Source organism: Nicotiana tabacum, chromosome 3 (assembly GCF_000715075.1).
Source record: "Nicotiana tabacum cultivar K326 chromosome 3, ASM71507v2, whole genome shotgun sequence".
NCBI lineage: Eukaryota > Viridiplantae > Streptophyta > Magnoliopsida > Solanales > Solanaceae > Nicotiana > Nicotiana tabacum.
In genome coordinates this window covers 60,661,058-60,677,828 of record NC_134082.1, presented here as the reverse complement: position 1 = coordinate 60,677,828, position 16,771 = coordinate 60,661,058, and the positions used below count along the sequence as shown (strand labels likewise).

The following is a 16,771-nucleotide window of genomic DNA, read 5'->3' as shown; positions in this document are numbered from 1 at the left end:
TTGCCAAGCTTAACTTCAAATTTAAATGCCTGCGGTTCGAACTGCACAAGCAATGTATCAACTTCAGACATAAGGTATCAAATTTAAATGTCTGCAGCAGCAATCTGCGCACTTCCCTTAAGAATTTTGAGTTTAGAAGGTTACGCTTTCGGTGAATGCAAAGTCACCTCAGTTTGGTCGAACAATGTAACTCATACAAGGTTACAAAAGCCTTCTCCAAGCATACAATTTTTCCTAGGACTGTTACAGCTAACCTTGCATATACCATGGAAAAAATGAATTCGATTAAGTGCTTTGTGTTATTTTCCTGTGTCGCTTTTGTCTGTAACGGACATTTTTCTTGACCCTATGCGTGCTTACAAGTTGAGATAAATGTTTATTAGCAATGAGTTCCAGGATTGGGAAGAGGAAAAAAATGGTTCAGAGAAGGGCCATTCTTTTTAGCCACAAAGCATGCATGTTAGAATCCCATTCAGAAAGTACATATCCTAAAGCCATTTAATAACAAAATAAACAGAGCTTGCTTTGTCCGTAATCTGGAACTGTGACACTGGAAAATGTCTCCTAGTTCCAAGTCAACTTGTCTTTTACACATAATAAAATTATACATCAACTTAGTGATACACCACACTTCCGACTAGGGCTGTATTTTGTCCCGGGCCCGGGCCTTAGTGGGCCTAACGGGCCGGGCCTCGCGGTCCCGGGCTTCGTGGTCCCGGGCTCTGGCGGTCCCGGGCCTGGCGGTCCCGGTCTTCGTGGGCCTAATGGGTGGAACCGGCCCGTGACGGGCCTAAGCCCACATGGTCCTGTGCTTAACGGGCCGGGCTCGTGGGCTTCGCGGGCCTAGCGGGTTTTTTTTTTTTTTTAAAGACAATTTCTTGTAGTATCATGGCTATATTAATATGTAGTATATATGTATATCTAATTATTAAAGTGCTTGACGAAAAAGAAAATAACAAAACAATAGTAAAACACTAAATTGTCATGCATAAATATCACTTCTTGATATTATATTGTATCTTATGTATATATATTCTCTTATATATTTTCTTTTAGTATATATATTGTATCTTATGTATATATTGTAGCTTATAAATATATTTTCTTGTAGTATATATATTGTATATTATGTATATATTGTAGCATAATATATTTTCTTGTAGTATATTATATTGTATCTTATGTATATATATTCTCTTATATATTTTCTTGTAGTATATATATTGTATATTATGTATATATTGTAGCATAATATATTTTCTTGTAGTATATATATTGTATCTTATGTATATATATTCTCTTATATATTTTCTTGTAGTATATATATTGTATATTATGTATATATTGTAGCTTATAAATATATTTTCTTGTAGTATATATATTGTATATTATGTATATATTGTAGCATAATATATTTGCTTGTAGTATATTATATTGTATCTTATGTATATATATTCTCTTATATATTTGCTTGTAGTATATTATATTGTATCTTATGTATATATATTCTCTTATATATTTTCTTGTAGTATATATATTGTATCTTATGTATATATTGTAGCTTATAAATATATTTTCTTGTAGTATATATATTGTATATTATGTATATATTGTAGCATAATATATTTTCTTGTAGTATATTATATTGTATCTTATGTATATATATTCTCTTATATATTTTCTTGTAGTATATATATTGTATATTATGTATATATTGTAGCATAATATATTTTCTTGTAGTATATTATATTGTATCTTATGTATATATATTCTCTTATATATTTTCTTGTAGTATATATATTGTATCTTATGTATATATTGTATCTTATAAATATATTTTCTTGTAGTATATATATTGTATATTATGTATATATTGTAGCATATAAATAATTCTAAGTATAGACAAAGAAATATTGCGAAAAGAAGCTCATGGGTAGAAGCAATAAATTTTATTACCAAAAAATGACATATCTTTCTTAGTCATCCTTCCCCCAATGGAATGAGCACAACAAGGTACTAATACCACCATTAGAAGGAAAAAAACTAAGGAAGATGTGCCAAAATACAAGTTACATATTATTCTATGTATTATCTCTAACAAATCTCATAAATCCTTCAAGGTTCGGAGGAGGTTGCGTTGGTGGTGGTGGAAAAGAAGCTTGTTCATCACCACTTCCGGGCGAAGCCGAATCCTCCGTAAGTTCCGCTATCATTTCTTCATAAGCTTCATCTATCGCCGGTTGTGCTTCTGCAATTCCAAAGTTTCTTCTTTCCGAGCGGATCCAATCTCTAAACAATACTGATTTTTCCAAGCTATCCCTCATAGACGCTCTATGATCACCTATTTGCAGTCTTGCTTGACTGAAAGCGCTCTCTGATGCAACAGTTGAAGCTTGAATTGATAAAATATCCCGAGCCATCCTTGCAAGAACAGGAAAATGTTTTTCCCTTGCCTTCCACCATTCCAAAAGATCAAAAGAGCCGTCTGGATTCTCCTTTTCAAGTCCCTGAGACAAATAAACTTGAAGCTCATTTAGATGTGAAGTTTCATCATAATTTTCACCTTGAGACCCCCTGAACTCCGTCCAAGATTTAAGAGCTTTTAAGCCCGCAACTCTTTTAGAGGATTGTGAGCTAGACGAAGTAGGGGTTGGAATAGTTGGCCTAGCATGCTCTAAGGCAAGTTGATAAGCATTATAAACTGTTTGAGCGTTAATCTTAATTGAAGCTTTTGCATCTGCAAGTGTCGCAATTTCCTCATTTGAAAGATCTAAAGCCTTATAAATATTTGAATACCAAAAATGAGGACCTCCCAATTTCATTGTAGGATTTAGCATTGCAGCAAGACCATAAATAGGAGGGATAGGAAAAAAATATTTTTTAAACTTTTGTTTCATTTCATTTATAGCAAGTTCATAAATATCCCCACCCTCACTAAATTCAACAAACAAATCAGATAGTGCTGCAATATAAACTAAACAGTTTGAAATAGTAGGATAATATTGCCCAGAAAATGCATTTGTTGCAATTTGAAAATGTTCTAAAAAATCTAAAAGAATTTTAACATTAGTCCAATCTTGAGTGGTAAGCATTTCATCATCATCTTCACCACCTACCCGAGAATTAAACGTTGCATTAATTGGGTTTCTATATTCATATGCTACTACTAAACTTTCGTACATACAATTCCATCTAGTCGGGCAAGGTTTAGGAACCTTTCTTTCTCTAAGGCCATATTCATCACATTTTTTAAAATACTCTCTAAGTCTACTTCTACGGTTTGAATAAAAAAGCCAATTAAGAGCCATTCTAACCTTTTCAATTTCTATGTTTAATATTCGCATACCATCACCGACAATTAAATGATAAATATGACAAATACATCTAACATGGAAAATATTAGTAAATGCAGGATTTAGTGTTGTTGTAAGCATGCCTATAGCACTGGTGTTACTAGAAGCATTATCCATTGAAATTGCCATTATTTTATCGCTAAAGCAAAAATATCTACAAATATCTGCAACAGTGTTAGCTATAAATTTACCTGTGTGACGCGAATTAATTATTCTATATGCAATTATGCGTTTTTGCATTATCCATTCTTCATCTATCCAATGACTTGTAACAGTTAGGTAATCACAATCATTACCACTTCTACCAATATCAGTAGTAATAGAAATCCGATTAGGTATATGAGTAAATAAATAACGCAAATATTGTTCATATTCATGTTTGAATTTATAAATATCACTCTTAACTGTTGCGCGAGGCCAACCTTTATAAGTAGGATTAAACACTCTTCTAATATAATGAACCCAATTAGGATTAGAAGCAAAAGTATAAGGTAAGCACATAACAGTAATCATCTTTGCTAATTCTTCACGATCTCTATTTGGATCGTAATATAAAATACCTCCAGTGACAGTGTTAATTCCTGGTTGAACTAGATTTGAACCTGTACTAGGGTTAATCGCAGAATCTACACTTGTCCCCTCTAGATGCGCTTTCATTTGAAAAAATCTAGCCTTATCTCTAGGGTGTGTTTTTATGTGCCTAGTCAAACTACCTGTGCCGCTACGGTCTCCTACATATTTATGCGACATTAATTTCCCACAAGTTTTACACTTAGCCTTATTTTTTTCTCTTACTTGAGTAAAAAAATTCCAAACTAATGATGTTTCTAAGCGTTTAGCAGGTTCTCTATTAAAAGTAGGAGTTTCTACAGGTGGGTCGACCGGTGCATCACTTGGGTTATTAAGAGGACTAGTAGGTGTATCATCTAAATCCGGTGCTTGAGTTTCATCATCATCCTCATTTTCCTCATTATTTTCTAAGATGGTTTCATTAGGATAAAGAGCATTCATAATTTCATCATCTAATCTATCACCTGGTGCAACATTATGATAAAATTCACTATCGGTAAATTGAAAACAAGGGTGATCACTATCAAGAATTACGGAAGGAGGAGGACGTCTAGGTTGGCGACTACTTTCAACTTGCTTATCTTTTCTAGGTCGGGGAGCCGGGGGAAGGGTAGTTGGTTGGCCACTACTTTCACCGGTTTTATCTTTTCCTTTACCAAACATTTTTTTCAAAGTAAATGCCATATTAATTATAATTATGCAAACTAAACCACACAAAAATATATTATAAAAACGTAAGAGTTGAAACGAGTTTACCGGATTGCCGAACAACTTCTTGAAAATTGAAAATCGTTGAACACTTGAAAACTTCAATTCAACAACTTCACAATTTTTCACGAAATTTCAACAATAAATTAAGTAATTGTAGTAGAGAGATTGAGAGAGATTGAGAGATATTGAGAGATATTGATGAATTGGTGAATAAAAATGAAAGAATGAGGGGGTATTTATAGTTGAGAAATGGGGAAAAGTGTAATTATATAAAGTTTGGGGTTAAAATAAAGTTTGGGGGCCAAATGGCCATTTTTTTAACTTAAAAAACGGTCATATTTTCAGCCCAAACGGCTAGATTTTAAATATGGCCGTTTGATTTTTTTTTTTTTTTTTTTTTTTTTTAAAATAGCCGTTGGGCCCGCCAGGCCCGCCAGGACCGGCCCAGGCCCGCCTGCCGGTCCCGGGCCAAACGGTCCCGGGCTCGTGGGCTCAACCATGGAGACCAGCCCGTGACGGGCTCAGAGGCCCACCAAGACCGGCCCACCCAGGACCGGCCCACCAGGCCCACCAGGCCCGTTAGGACCGCGGGCCCGGTCCGGTCCGGTTCAGGCCCGGCCCACCGAGCAGCATTACTTCCGACATTTAGCTGTTCGCGACAAGCTCATCAATTTCATCTGCATGATCTCTGAGTACATTCCACTGATCCATACTCAATGAGATGCCTGAAATAGGAAAAAGGAAAAACACTACTATTAGGTATGGTTTCTCAGTCTGCCGATACATGAACCTCTGGAAATTATATTCAAAGAAAGATACAAGATGAATAAAAATATAAATAAACTTGTGTTGAGAATAGGAGATATAACTAAAGCAGTTAACAGTTGGTCTGTGGGCAAGAACTCGCGCTCCCACCCTCCCTCTTTATTTATTCTTTTAAAGCAGTGCAGGAGCTGAGAGCTGTTTGATGTTCAATTAATTAAGGAATGTATTTTAAAGAACGAAAAGCACCATGGAGATGCACCAGTACATATATAAAGTACAAGAGGAAACTTCAGGACATGCTGAGGAACCTACACAGATCAACCAAAGAGGCAACACGAATTAAGTTTGAGCCAGAGGAGTTTCAGAACTGCACAATGTCTTCAATTCTATTTGCCCATGTTCGTGCAATGCAAGTTTGTTTAATACGTATGCATTTCAGCTATGAGCTGATTCCATCTAGCCTCTCGCATAAACCAACTGATTCTCTCTTTCTACAAGTTTCACTATGCCCCAATTCAGCTCAATTAACAATGTTCACTTCTAACATCAATGGTAAAGAGACAGCATATGGTAAATCTATTTTAAGAAAACTATTGATGCATCTCAAAGTATGTCAGTTCTGAAAAAGTTCAGAACTACAGTTAACATTTGTAAATGTGACTGAACGGCACTAAAAGAGTAATAACTTTATTTCTAGGTAATATCCCTTCCTTTTCAAATTGAATTATACAATCACGGGCCTTGTGAAAATAGTGTCCACATACTACAATGTCACCTTTCATCATTTACTTAATATTTTTCTCTTGACCTTTCTAAGAGGCAGACCTTGTGGGAAAAGGAACTAACTCTGGAGAAGAAATCTGACATTTGGAAGGACAGAGCCACCAAGGCTAACATAAAGAATGTCAACAGTTTCCTAGCTGGTGGCAGAAAGCTCTGGTAGACCTCAAGGCAAGAACGATAGGAGCAAAACTCTTCTCCTGACCATAAAAGCCACATTCAAAGCATATCTTGCTTTCTACACAATGGAGTAAATCCTGTAGATTCTTCATTTGCATAGTATTGCCAGAGTCGACCCACTATGATATGATTTGAGTTGATCTGTCAGAATGCGATAATAACGTGCCAGCATGAAAACTATGTGACATGTCAACAAAGCAACGGTAATGAGTAACTAGTAAGACCAACAGCATTCAGTCAGCAATTTTCCATTCTGCAGGTTACCTACAGTTTATAGGCCATTACCTAAGCTAATACAGAAACCTGTGAAAAGGTATACTTCCGAATTGGCTCGCGTGTAGAGACAGATGCTCCTTTCATCAACCAGCTTCATATGGGAATTGCAATGAGAAATGATAATTCTTAGGAACGACTGAAATTGAAAAATACAAACCCAAAAAAGAAAAAAAACCAATATCCTCCCTAAGTTACTTCACACTAATCTTGAACCCGTTCCATATCCAAGATTACCGAAATTCGTCCTCAAGTCTTCAACATTTTTATTGTCGTCCCAGAATTTTGATAAACCGAAATATTACAAGTGCTAGCATTGAATTTGATATATATGAATCCTTGTGCGAAGTGCGAACATAGATACCGTTTCATAGGAAAAAGTACATTATGAAAGAAACCACCTCTTCTCCTTAACTTGAGTATAATTATATTAGAGTCTAGGTAAGAAATTCGGAAGAACTCCGACTTCTATACATTTAAGGAGGGCGCAAAAGAATGGTTGGCAAAAAGGAGCATAGAGGCGCACGTCACGAGTTAGAACCCGGACAAAAGTCTGGCATTTAAGTGGAGACGGGTCGCGGGGCAGGCCCATTATCCACCACGTTTTAAACTGTATGCCAGTGACCCTCGGGAATTTCTCGGTTATCAATCTGAATCAAAAGAGGATATGGGAAATCATAGTTACAACTTTTTGAAGAACGTCTCGACGGAAAGCAATTCATGACATATCTGCTTTGTTTTAAGGATGTTGAAAATACTGGCTATCTAAGAGGAACACCAAGATACACAATTCCTCCTAAAAAGAAACATGAGCAACAAGAGAGAAGATAACAAAAGAAACTTAGAAACCCAAGAATTTTCATGCTACTTGTCACGATCAGCAAAAAAAAAAACAAGAAAAGAAAAACAAAAACTAAAATTAAATACAGATGTATCAGGGGTAAATACTTATACGCACCTGGTGTTTACAGCAAACCAAGTAATATAACCTTAATGTTAAAAATTAAAATGAAAATGCATATCAATAAACTATTCTTAAGTGATAGATGTTTATGTGAAAGACATGTCTTGAATTCACCATATATAAAGACCAGCTGAAGGTTCAATCCTCGGCGAGAGAAATTCATTCTACTATCCCATGCTACCGAGTTGATAAAACAAAAAGTATCCCTTATTTCTCGTCATCATATAAATAAAAAATTATTATTTTAAGAAAACCCCTAAAAGAATCATTAGAGTTTCAAATGTAGCTAGCATCGCCCAAAATCACATACAGAAACCGAAAAGAAAAATAAAAAATAAATAGGCATCAGGTACCTTTTCTGCCAGGCATTTGCTTGCCATCTTTAACATAAAACTCACGAATATCCACCATTATCTTCCCTTGAAAGCTCCTAACTGATACTCTCCGATTCTTAGAAATCTGAAACCAACGCAAAAATCAGAAAAACAGTAGAAAAGTAAGTGAGACATAAAATGCTCGGGTAAGTGAAAAGAGAGACCTCACACACGACGATGCCATCAGCATCGTCAGAATCATCAGTTCTGGAAGATTTCTTAGGAGGATTGTCGCCTTCTGAAGCGTACTCATCCTCTTCCTTTCTCTTTCCGAACCTTCTCGACATTTCTTCAGGAAAGTTGTGGAATTTTGAGAAGTGGGAATTGGGGATAATAATACTGTACCCTTTTTGGGCGTTTGAGTTTCATTCCCTGGCCCTTGCATTTTTGGTTCTCCTAATATGGGCCTCGGGATGGTTGAACCGGATTTAAGCCCAGAAAGGTCCAGATTTATAGAGCCCATTTTTTTTTTGTTTACCGTCTTAGCCGAAAAGATTGTATTTTCGCTTTTTGTATTTTCCTTTCAGTTGATTAAAAGTAAAAATAGAAGACTGTAATATAGGAATTACACTTTTGAAATGAGCATACATATCTAATTTCTCCCAACTCTCTCTCTTGTCCTATTAGGTTCTTTTCTTCTCCCTTCTCTCGTAAATGTTGCATTACCTCACCCATATGATACCATTTTGGTATTATTGATATCAGAGCCAGGTTACAATGGACCCGAAAAAAGTTGCTGATGTTTAATTGAGCAATCCAACCACAGATTTACAGAAGCAATAAGAGGATCTGGCAGCTCGACAATTAGATTGGCGAGTTGTAATGGAACAAATACAACAATAATTGCGCGAGGATATGAATCGGAAGCATGCAAAGCTTATCCAAATGCTCAATTCACTCAAATATTCAGTTGATGGAACACATTTACACCTGCAATCAAAGGACAAACAATCGGCTAAGAGTCGAAGACTTTCTCAGAAATTGGAATTCAAATTAAGCGAAATATAAGTAAAATATGAAGAGTCAGTGAATACTACTACAAGTCGTGCTTTGTTGTTTGCTCTATTGGGAGGTACTATCGCAAAAAATAGGAAGCTCTACATTTGTGTTAGCGGTACTTCAAAAATAGTAAATTTAACCTCAAAACTTCTCCCTTAGATTCTGTCCTCGTAGAGAGTGGTGAAGTTTTGGAGGATATGTATTTAAATATGATTATGATGTTACACCCCATATTTTTGTACATAGAAAGTACGCCATAAGTAAATTGATATAAAATCGAAAATGAGATGTTACGTCCCACATTTTTGTACGTTGATGTTTCGTCGTAAGTTAATCAACGTAAACTCGGGAATGAGATTATTTTGGAATTATAAGTATTATGCTATTTCACACAAGGGATAAGTAAATTTGTGAAGGTAAGAGGGTAAGAAAATCGAAGAAAATGAGTTTCGTCGAAGTTTGTCAATTTGGAATAAAATACGGTTCGAGCTATAATGCCCGATATTTATGGACTAGTACCATACAAAGTACCACATGCCATGATAGTGAGGTGTATAAGGTGTGTTAAAAGTGAGTAGTATTTTAAGTAAGTTGAAATAATTCTTAATTATGTGAGTAATTGATTAATTATTGGGTAATAGGATATTACCTAGTTAATTAATAATTATTGGTGGTTGTCTTTGGATAAAGACTAAGTTCTTTGGATAAGAAGTAAATTACTAATTTTCATTCCTTACATATTCGGTGCATTATTTGTACTGACGTCCCATTTGCTTGGGGACGCTGCATTTTATGCCCGCAGGTCCCGATAGACAGGTCAAGAGCCCTCCAAGTAAGCTATCAACTCAGCAGAAGATGTTGCTGTGTTCCATATGCTTCGGAGTTGCTTGTTTGGTTAGTATGATTTAGACATGTATTGTTTAGTATGTCGGGACTCTGTCCCGACCTTATGATAATTATGTAATCTTCGAGGCTTATAGACAGATGTCATGTATACGGATGCTTGTATGCCCTTGCCGGCCTATATTTCGAGTTTACAAATGATCATGTTGGCTTTATAAGCTCGTATGTCACATGTATAATTTATTTTTTTATCAGGTTGGGTTGTCCTATATTGGGTATTCCCCTACGCCTATTTTGGCTAGCCCATGATGGTCGTTTGGCCCATTTGCTAATGAAAGTACAATAAGAAAGATATGTTATGTTGGTACTCGATTGAGTAAGGTACCGGGTGCCCGTTGCGGCCCATCGGTTTGGGTCGTGACATATGAAAAACAAGAGTTCTAATAATATAGACGCTTTGGAAGACACATTCCTATATGAACTTATCATGGAAGATGAAAGTGATAATATTGCTCACAATGTGCTTGATAATTTGCCAAAACTAAATTATGATTTTGTTGAGAGTAATATAAATGCCTTGGACGGCCTTTATTTCCTTGCACTTTTTATTGAAGCTGAGAGGATAAGTAATCTTCACAGGTTTCTAAGAAATATATGAAATAGATCATGTCAAAGTAGTACATGCATTCATAAGAAATAAAACCAAGTTCTCTCTTGTTTTAGTTGGAAATGGGATGATCTTTCCTGTATGTGATCCAGAGATAGGTTTGAAAGTCAAGTTAAATGGTCAAACAAATAGTGTTAGAGAATTATTGATGGATTTTGCTAACATATTGTGTTTGCCGAGATCTTTTGGTAATATGAGTAGTGTGAGATATTGGATGGCAGTAGTCTATGCATTTTTATGTTGTGTATGTTGGATATGTTTGTTTAGGCGCTATCGTTCCACCATATAGCCCAACCTACAATGGTAAAAGAGACTTCTTCTTACACTTAACAAAGTTTTCCATGAAGGAGAGTATGTTACCTTGGGGTTCAATTTTACCATTAAAATTGCATGATGGCTCTAAAAATGTAGCCATAATTGACTCGTTTGTATATAAATGGTCAGTGAATAGGTGTAATATCCATAAAGCTTCTCAAAGAAGGGATTCATTCATCGCTAAAAGTTTGTCTACCATTAGAGAAAAGATTTTTTTTAGAAGGATATATTTCCTCTGCAAGGAACCAAATATCAGCATCTCCACAACTCTAGGAATAGTTCATTAGTTTTTAAGTTATAAATGACATCTCTCAACCATAGATTTTACTAGTATTGTAAAATTGTGGGAAATTATTAGAGGGACTACTAGTCACAAATATAAATAAATTATAATTGATAAGAAGGTAACAGAGCTACATATTTCCAAGCTATGAAGATTGTGATTATTTGATTTTATCTTTTCTATTGCAATGTATTCTGGTACTCTTAACTTTATGGTAAACTTGAAGATGAAAAAATTATATGGTTCTAAGAAACTCTAAGAGAGTTGTTAGCGAATTGATCAACAAAAAGTAAAGGCAAATTGGGAATGTTCAGTCTTGAGAATATTTTCTGAAATTTTCTTTTGATCCTGGTGATATTTACCATCCTTGATGACAAGGATGTTGTTCAATAGGGGGAGTATTGATACTCATATTAGAGTTGCAGATGATTTGGAGGCCTTCTCAGGAGCTGATTGAGATGCTGAGTAGGAGTTTTCAAATGATAGTTGCTGTATTTTTTATTTACTATCTTGGCGAAAAAGTTAGTTAATTGTTTTCACACTTTTTATATTTTTCTTTTAGTTGATTAGACGTATAATAGGAGAATGCAATAGAGGACTCACACTTTTGAAATAAGAATACATGTCTGATTTCCCCTCCCAAGTCTCTCTCTGTTTCCCCTCTTTCTTCTCATATTTTGTTCTCTTCATCTGCCTTCTCTCGTTATTTTTATATTGCCTTTATCATCTAATTATATAAAAAGTAGTAATAACAGTGATAATAGTTATTAATATTAATCATATGCCCTTAATTATATAGTGGTAATTTAATCTTAACTAATTACAGTTATGTCACCTCTATTATTTTATTAATTAATCAATCGACTCTTTGTGTAATTTTTAATATAGCTATAAGTTATTTAAAACTTTTTTTTATAACGTGAAATTAGCTTATATTATAATTTGTTAATTATACTTTATTATGTCTTATTGGAGTTGAAGAAGTTTAATTAAATTGATGATGATAAAAAAGGGGTTAAGAGCTAAATAGGCTACACTTGCAATTGATGAAATTTAATCAAGAAAGTTATGGGTTTAATGTTATTTTCAGTTATTCCTGTCAAAAATCTACAAATTTTGCCCAAAAGAGCCCCTAACCCGTCCAGGCCCAAGGCCATCCCTTCCCACTTGGCAATCCATGCCATACCTCCTCCACAAATCACACCTTGCCACGTCAGCAGCTCCATACCCTCACACAACAAACATAAATGATCCTGACCATCCATACTCTAATCCAACGGTCCATATCTCACCTTTTAATTTACGCCTTTTCTTTTAATTTTCAGCTTGAATCATAGTTGTCCGATCATTGCAATCAAATGGCCCCTGTTTATTTTTACAAAAATATGTCAAAAACACATATTAATCACAATCCAATCTTAGCCGTTGATCCAGCTAATCCAACAACCACCATGCATTCTCCCATTTTAGACATAGGCAACCCCTCAAAAACCTAATCACTTCTCTCATCCATCAACCACCCCATTTCCCTTTTTTCTCTCATCTCCCTTGTCCTCTCTAACCTCTGTCAGCCCCTGAACCCTAGCACTAGTTCGTGCAAGGTCACTCTTACACTACTATGGGACCTCACTCATCACTTAATGACTGAGAATCTCGCTGAAACATTCCTCTTCCTCTCATCTCCCTTCAAATATCAACTCATCAAACCCTAGCCCGAAAAAAATGAAACCCCAAAAATCTCAACACCACTCTTTCGCCATTACACTCATGCCTAATTTCTCATTAAAATCTTGCATGCATCACCGATCTATAACATATTCGGAGGAATCTCTTGACCTTAGCATGAAATTTGATGATCCAAAGGTCAAATACAAGGACCTCAAGGTAAAAGTTTTGTTCGGAGGGTAAATTTTCACCCTCTTTCCCCTCTGATTTTTCATTTATTTCCCTGACTTCGTCATGGATGTTTCATCAATGATAGTCATTGTCTCTTTTTTATATTATTTGAATCTAAGAGCTCAAAATCTCAAACTCTAAAGCCCCAATTTCTTGGCTATAAGCATCGAGCTTTAATGCTTTTACCTAACATGAATCAGTAACGAGTAAATGCACTACACTAAAGAGTATTAAAATCTTTGTCTATTGCTCACATTCTTTTCTTCTTTTCTCTCTTTCATTTCTGGTCGAGGTTAATTATTCTTGAGTTGATTCTAAGTACAAATCCTTAACGGCTAAAGCCAAAGCTTGTTTTCCTACCCTAAGGAAGGGTAGTATGGTTCTATCTTGTTTATTTCAATGTTTGCATTTGTATGTGAATCTGATAATTTTGATGCTCAATTAGTATGGTATATACTGATGGAAAATTCATGTTGATAGTCGTGTTTTCCTACTTTATTAGCATGAATATGACATGATGCACTTTGTAGATATGTATGTTTAGCATGTTAGATTTCCTAGTCTCAATTGTTGTCCTGCCTGTTGGTTAAACTATTGTTGATCTTAGTCATTTGTTTTCTCTGTTAGATCTAACTACATATATTATCCTCTATTGTTATAATGTTGCCTTGATTTTTATAGATATCATACCTATAAGGTCTACTTATTTAAAATCAAAGATAATCTGACTATCTCACCTTACTTGATTAGTTTGTTATTGTAATGACCTGGCCGGTCGTTTTGAAAATTAGCATTTCGTTCGGTGGCTTAAGGTCTCGAGCAGCTTCATATCATGTATTATGACTTTCATGTGAGGTCGAGTTTGGTTTTTGGATAATTCGGGATTGATTTGGAAGAACAATTCTTCTTTTAGAAGCTTAAGTGAAAAGAGTTGATTGGAGTTTGACTTTTGTGTAGATAACTTTGGAATGGTGTTTTGATGATTTCAATAGCTTCGTATGGTTATTTGGGCTAAGGTGTATGTCCAAATTTTGATTTGGAGGATCGTAGGTTGATTTGAGACATTTTGACGAAAGTTGAAAAGTTGAAGGTTTGGAAGGTTGAGAGGTTTGACCGGGAGTTGACTTTGTTGATATCGAGTTCATATTGCGATTCCAGGAGTTGGAATAGCTCCGTTATGTCATACGAGACTTGCACGCAAAATTTGACGTCATTCCGGGTTGATTTGATATGATTCGGCGCGAGTCGTAGAAGCTGAAAGTTCATAAATTCATTAAGTTCGATTTGAGGTGCAATTCATAGTTTTTGATGTTGTTTGATGTGATTTGAGGCCTCGATCAGGTCCGCATTATGTTATGGGACTTATTGGTATATTAGGACGGGGTCCCGAGGGGCTTGGGGTGAGTTTTGGGGTAGTTTCGGACCATTTGTAGGCCATTTTTAGCTGCTGGGTTTTTGGCCACGGGGGTATGCATCGCGATCACAAACATTGGGTCGCAATCGCGAAGAGTAACCTTGTTGTTTGGGCACTGTGAATTGCGATTGCGTAGAGGAAAATTCTGTTGCCACTGACCCGACTTTGGAAATTTATATCTTGCAATCTATAAGGAATTTGAAGATGATCTAAAAATGAATGTTGTAGAGCTTTCTGTTTAGTTTTCAGAAAATCAAATCTTTTATCATTTGGATCTTTGTACAATAAGTTATGGCTGTTATGCTATAGACTATGTGAGAAGAGTTTGGAAAGGATAATGGGAATTTGTTCATCGCGATCGCGGGGAAACGACCCTGACCGCGAAGGGTAAAATATGTGCTGGAAAATTATTGAATCGCGATCACGAGATTGGTGACCGCGATCGTGAAGGGTACCTTTGGAGAAGTGTTTAAAGTACTCTATTTCGAAGGTCTTGGAAATATTATCATATTTTGAGCTATGGAGCTCGGGTTTGGGCGATTTTGAAGGGGATTTTCACACTTTGGATTACTATAGGTGTTTTTTTACTCGGATTTAATTATATCTCATGATTTCATCTTTATTTTTAACATTAAATTAGTGACTTGAATTGGAGAAAATGAGAATTTTTGTAAAAACTTTCAAAATATAAAATGAGGATTTGAAGGCTAATTTGATGTCAGAATTGGATAATTTTGGTATGGTTGGACTCATAATGGAATGGTATTCGAATTTTATGGATTTTGAAGGGTTCTGAGGTGCGGGTCCGGGGTTTACTTTTTGGATTGAATTTTTAGTTTTCATTAAAGATTGAAGCTTTATTATCCGGGATTGTTTCCTATGGTTTTTATTTATGATATTAAGTTATTTTGGCTAGATTTGAGCCATTCTGAGGGTGTGTCACACGAGAAGGTCATTTTAGAATATCGGTTTAGCTTCTTTGAGGTAAGTATCTTGCATAACTTTGTATGGGGGAACTATACCTTAGGATTTGAGTCGTTTGTGCTAGGTGAAAGCCGTGTACGCGAGGTGACGAGTACGTACTCAGGCTTATATGTGGAAAATTGACCGACTTAGACTCTTAGGCTTCTTTCATGTACTTATTTGGAATTGTTAGCACATGTTATATATTTTATTCGTCATGTCTACTATCACATGCTTTATTTGAAGTTTTCATTACATGTCACATTCTTTACTTGTCGAGTTCGATCTTATATGCTTTATTTGAAGTTGTTATCACTTTTATCATTATGTGATCTCTTTTATTGTTGAGTTACTCCTAGTTGAAATTATTGTACAAGATAGCTTTTTGTTGTCGGGTTATTCTCATGCATTTAGACGTAGTACTGGTTCGTGCCATCTCTCTTCCATTGTTAGCCCAATTCATACACAGAACCCAGAGTTTGCCATTTCATGGTGATACTTTCACTATTGAGTTTATCCTTAAACATTTAATTGGAATTGAGGTTATCGAAAGTCATTAAACTATTTTAAATTGAAGTTGCGTTGAAAGGGGGTGTTGTTCCTTGTGAGTTACTTTCCTGTTCGTTTTGTTATTATTGAGATTTTATACACATTGTGTTTGAGCTATGGCCTATGGGCACTTGTGTTACGAGTTGATATGTTGTGTTGTTGTGATGTTAGTATTTGTGAATTGTTGTGTGGTTTAGTTATTGTTATGTAGAGTATAACGGTGGCATTTCACCACTATTGTTATAGGGGGCATAAGGGTGACATCTCACTATTGTTGAATGTATGGAGTGAAGGGTGTCTATTGTGTTATTGTCCGGGCGGAGTGATAAGGGTGGCTATTATACAGAGTGATACAGGTGGCTATCAGAGAGATAATGGTGGCTAATGATATTGTCAGGGCAGAGTGATACGGGTGACTATCGGAGAGATAAGGGTGGCAATATCAGGAATGATGTGTGATAGCTTGGGGACATTGTGTTAGTGATTTTTGTGTAATGGTGTGCTTTTCCTTGTGTATGTCATACACCTTACGTGACTTGTTTTGTTGCTTCGATGAGCTACTCGATGCCTTTGATATTACTTGTTGACTTGGGCTGCAGTAGTACACTCGCATAAGCATACACCATAGTGTGCCACTTATACTAGTTCAGGAGCTTGAGACTTGACCTTTATTGATCATGGCCATATGTTCTTGTATTATCTGTTTCCATGTTGCTATTGAGCCTGTGATCATGTTGGGCGGATTATGATTGTGAGCCTGTGACCATGCCGGACATATTGTGATTGTGAGCCTATGACCACGCCAGGCGAATTATGAATGTGAGCCTGTGATCATACCAGACGGATTGAGATATTGGCAAATGAGTTGTCCA

At 35.8% G+C, this 16,771-nt stretch overlaps 1 protein-coding gene across 2 annotated transcripts; it reads right to left on the bottom strand.

Annotated features, from left to right (window-relative positions):
* Positions 1–419: 419 nt before the first annotated feature.
* LOC107814572 (RNA polymerase II transcriptional coactivator KIWI-like) lies at positions 420–8,330 on the bottom strand. 2 transcript variants are annotated; one of them, XM_016640012.2, is made up of 4 exons: positions 8,135–8,330; positions 7,950–8,055; positions 5,278–5,359; positions 420–638 (listed from the first exon to the last, which is right to left on the bottom strand). In XM_016640012.2, exons 1-3 carry the CDS (start codon positions 8,255–8,257, stop codon positions 5,280–5,282), a joined length of 309 nt encoding a protein of 102 aa, XP_016495498.1. In that variant the 5' UTR covers positions 8,258–8,330; the 3' UTR covers positions 420–638; positions 5,278–5,279. The 2 variants fall into 2 exon arrangements, with proteins under 2 accessions (XP_016495498.1, XP_075105576.1); XM_075249475.1 differs by lacking the exon at positions 420–638 and having other exon boundaries at positions 1,931–5,359.
* Positions 8,331–16,771: the final 8,441 nt, after the last annotated feature.

Excerpts from the sequence above, each read along its gene's own strand:
- LOC107814572 (XM_016640012.2), bottom strand. The coding sequence starts at position 8,257 with ATGTCGAGAAGGTTCGGAAAGAGAAAGGAAGAGGATGAGTACGCTTCA. Across the intron at positions 8,056-8,134 it reads ATGGCATCGTCGTGTGTGAG|ATTTCTAAGAATCGGAGAGT; the intron begins GTCTCTCTTTTC and ends CGTTGGTTTCAG. Across the intron at positions 5,360-7,949 it reads GCAAATGCCTGGCAGAAAAG|GCATCTCATTGAGTATGGAT; the intron begins GTACCTGATGCC and ends TTCCTATTTCAG.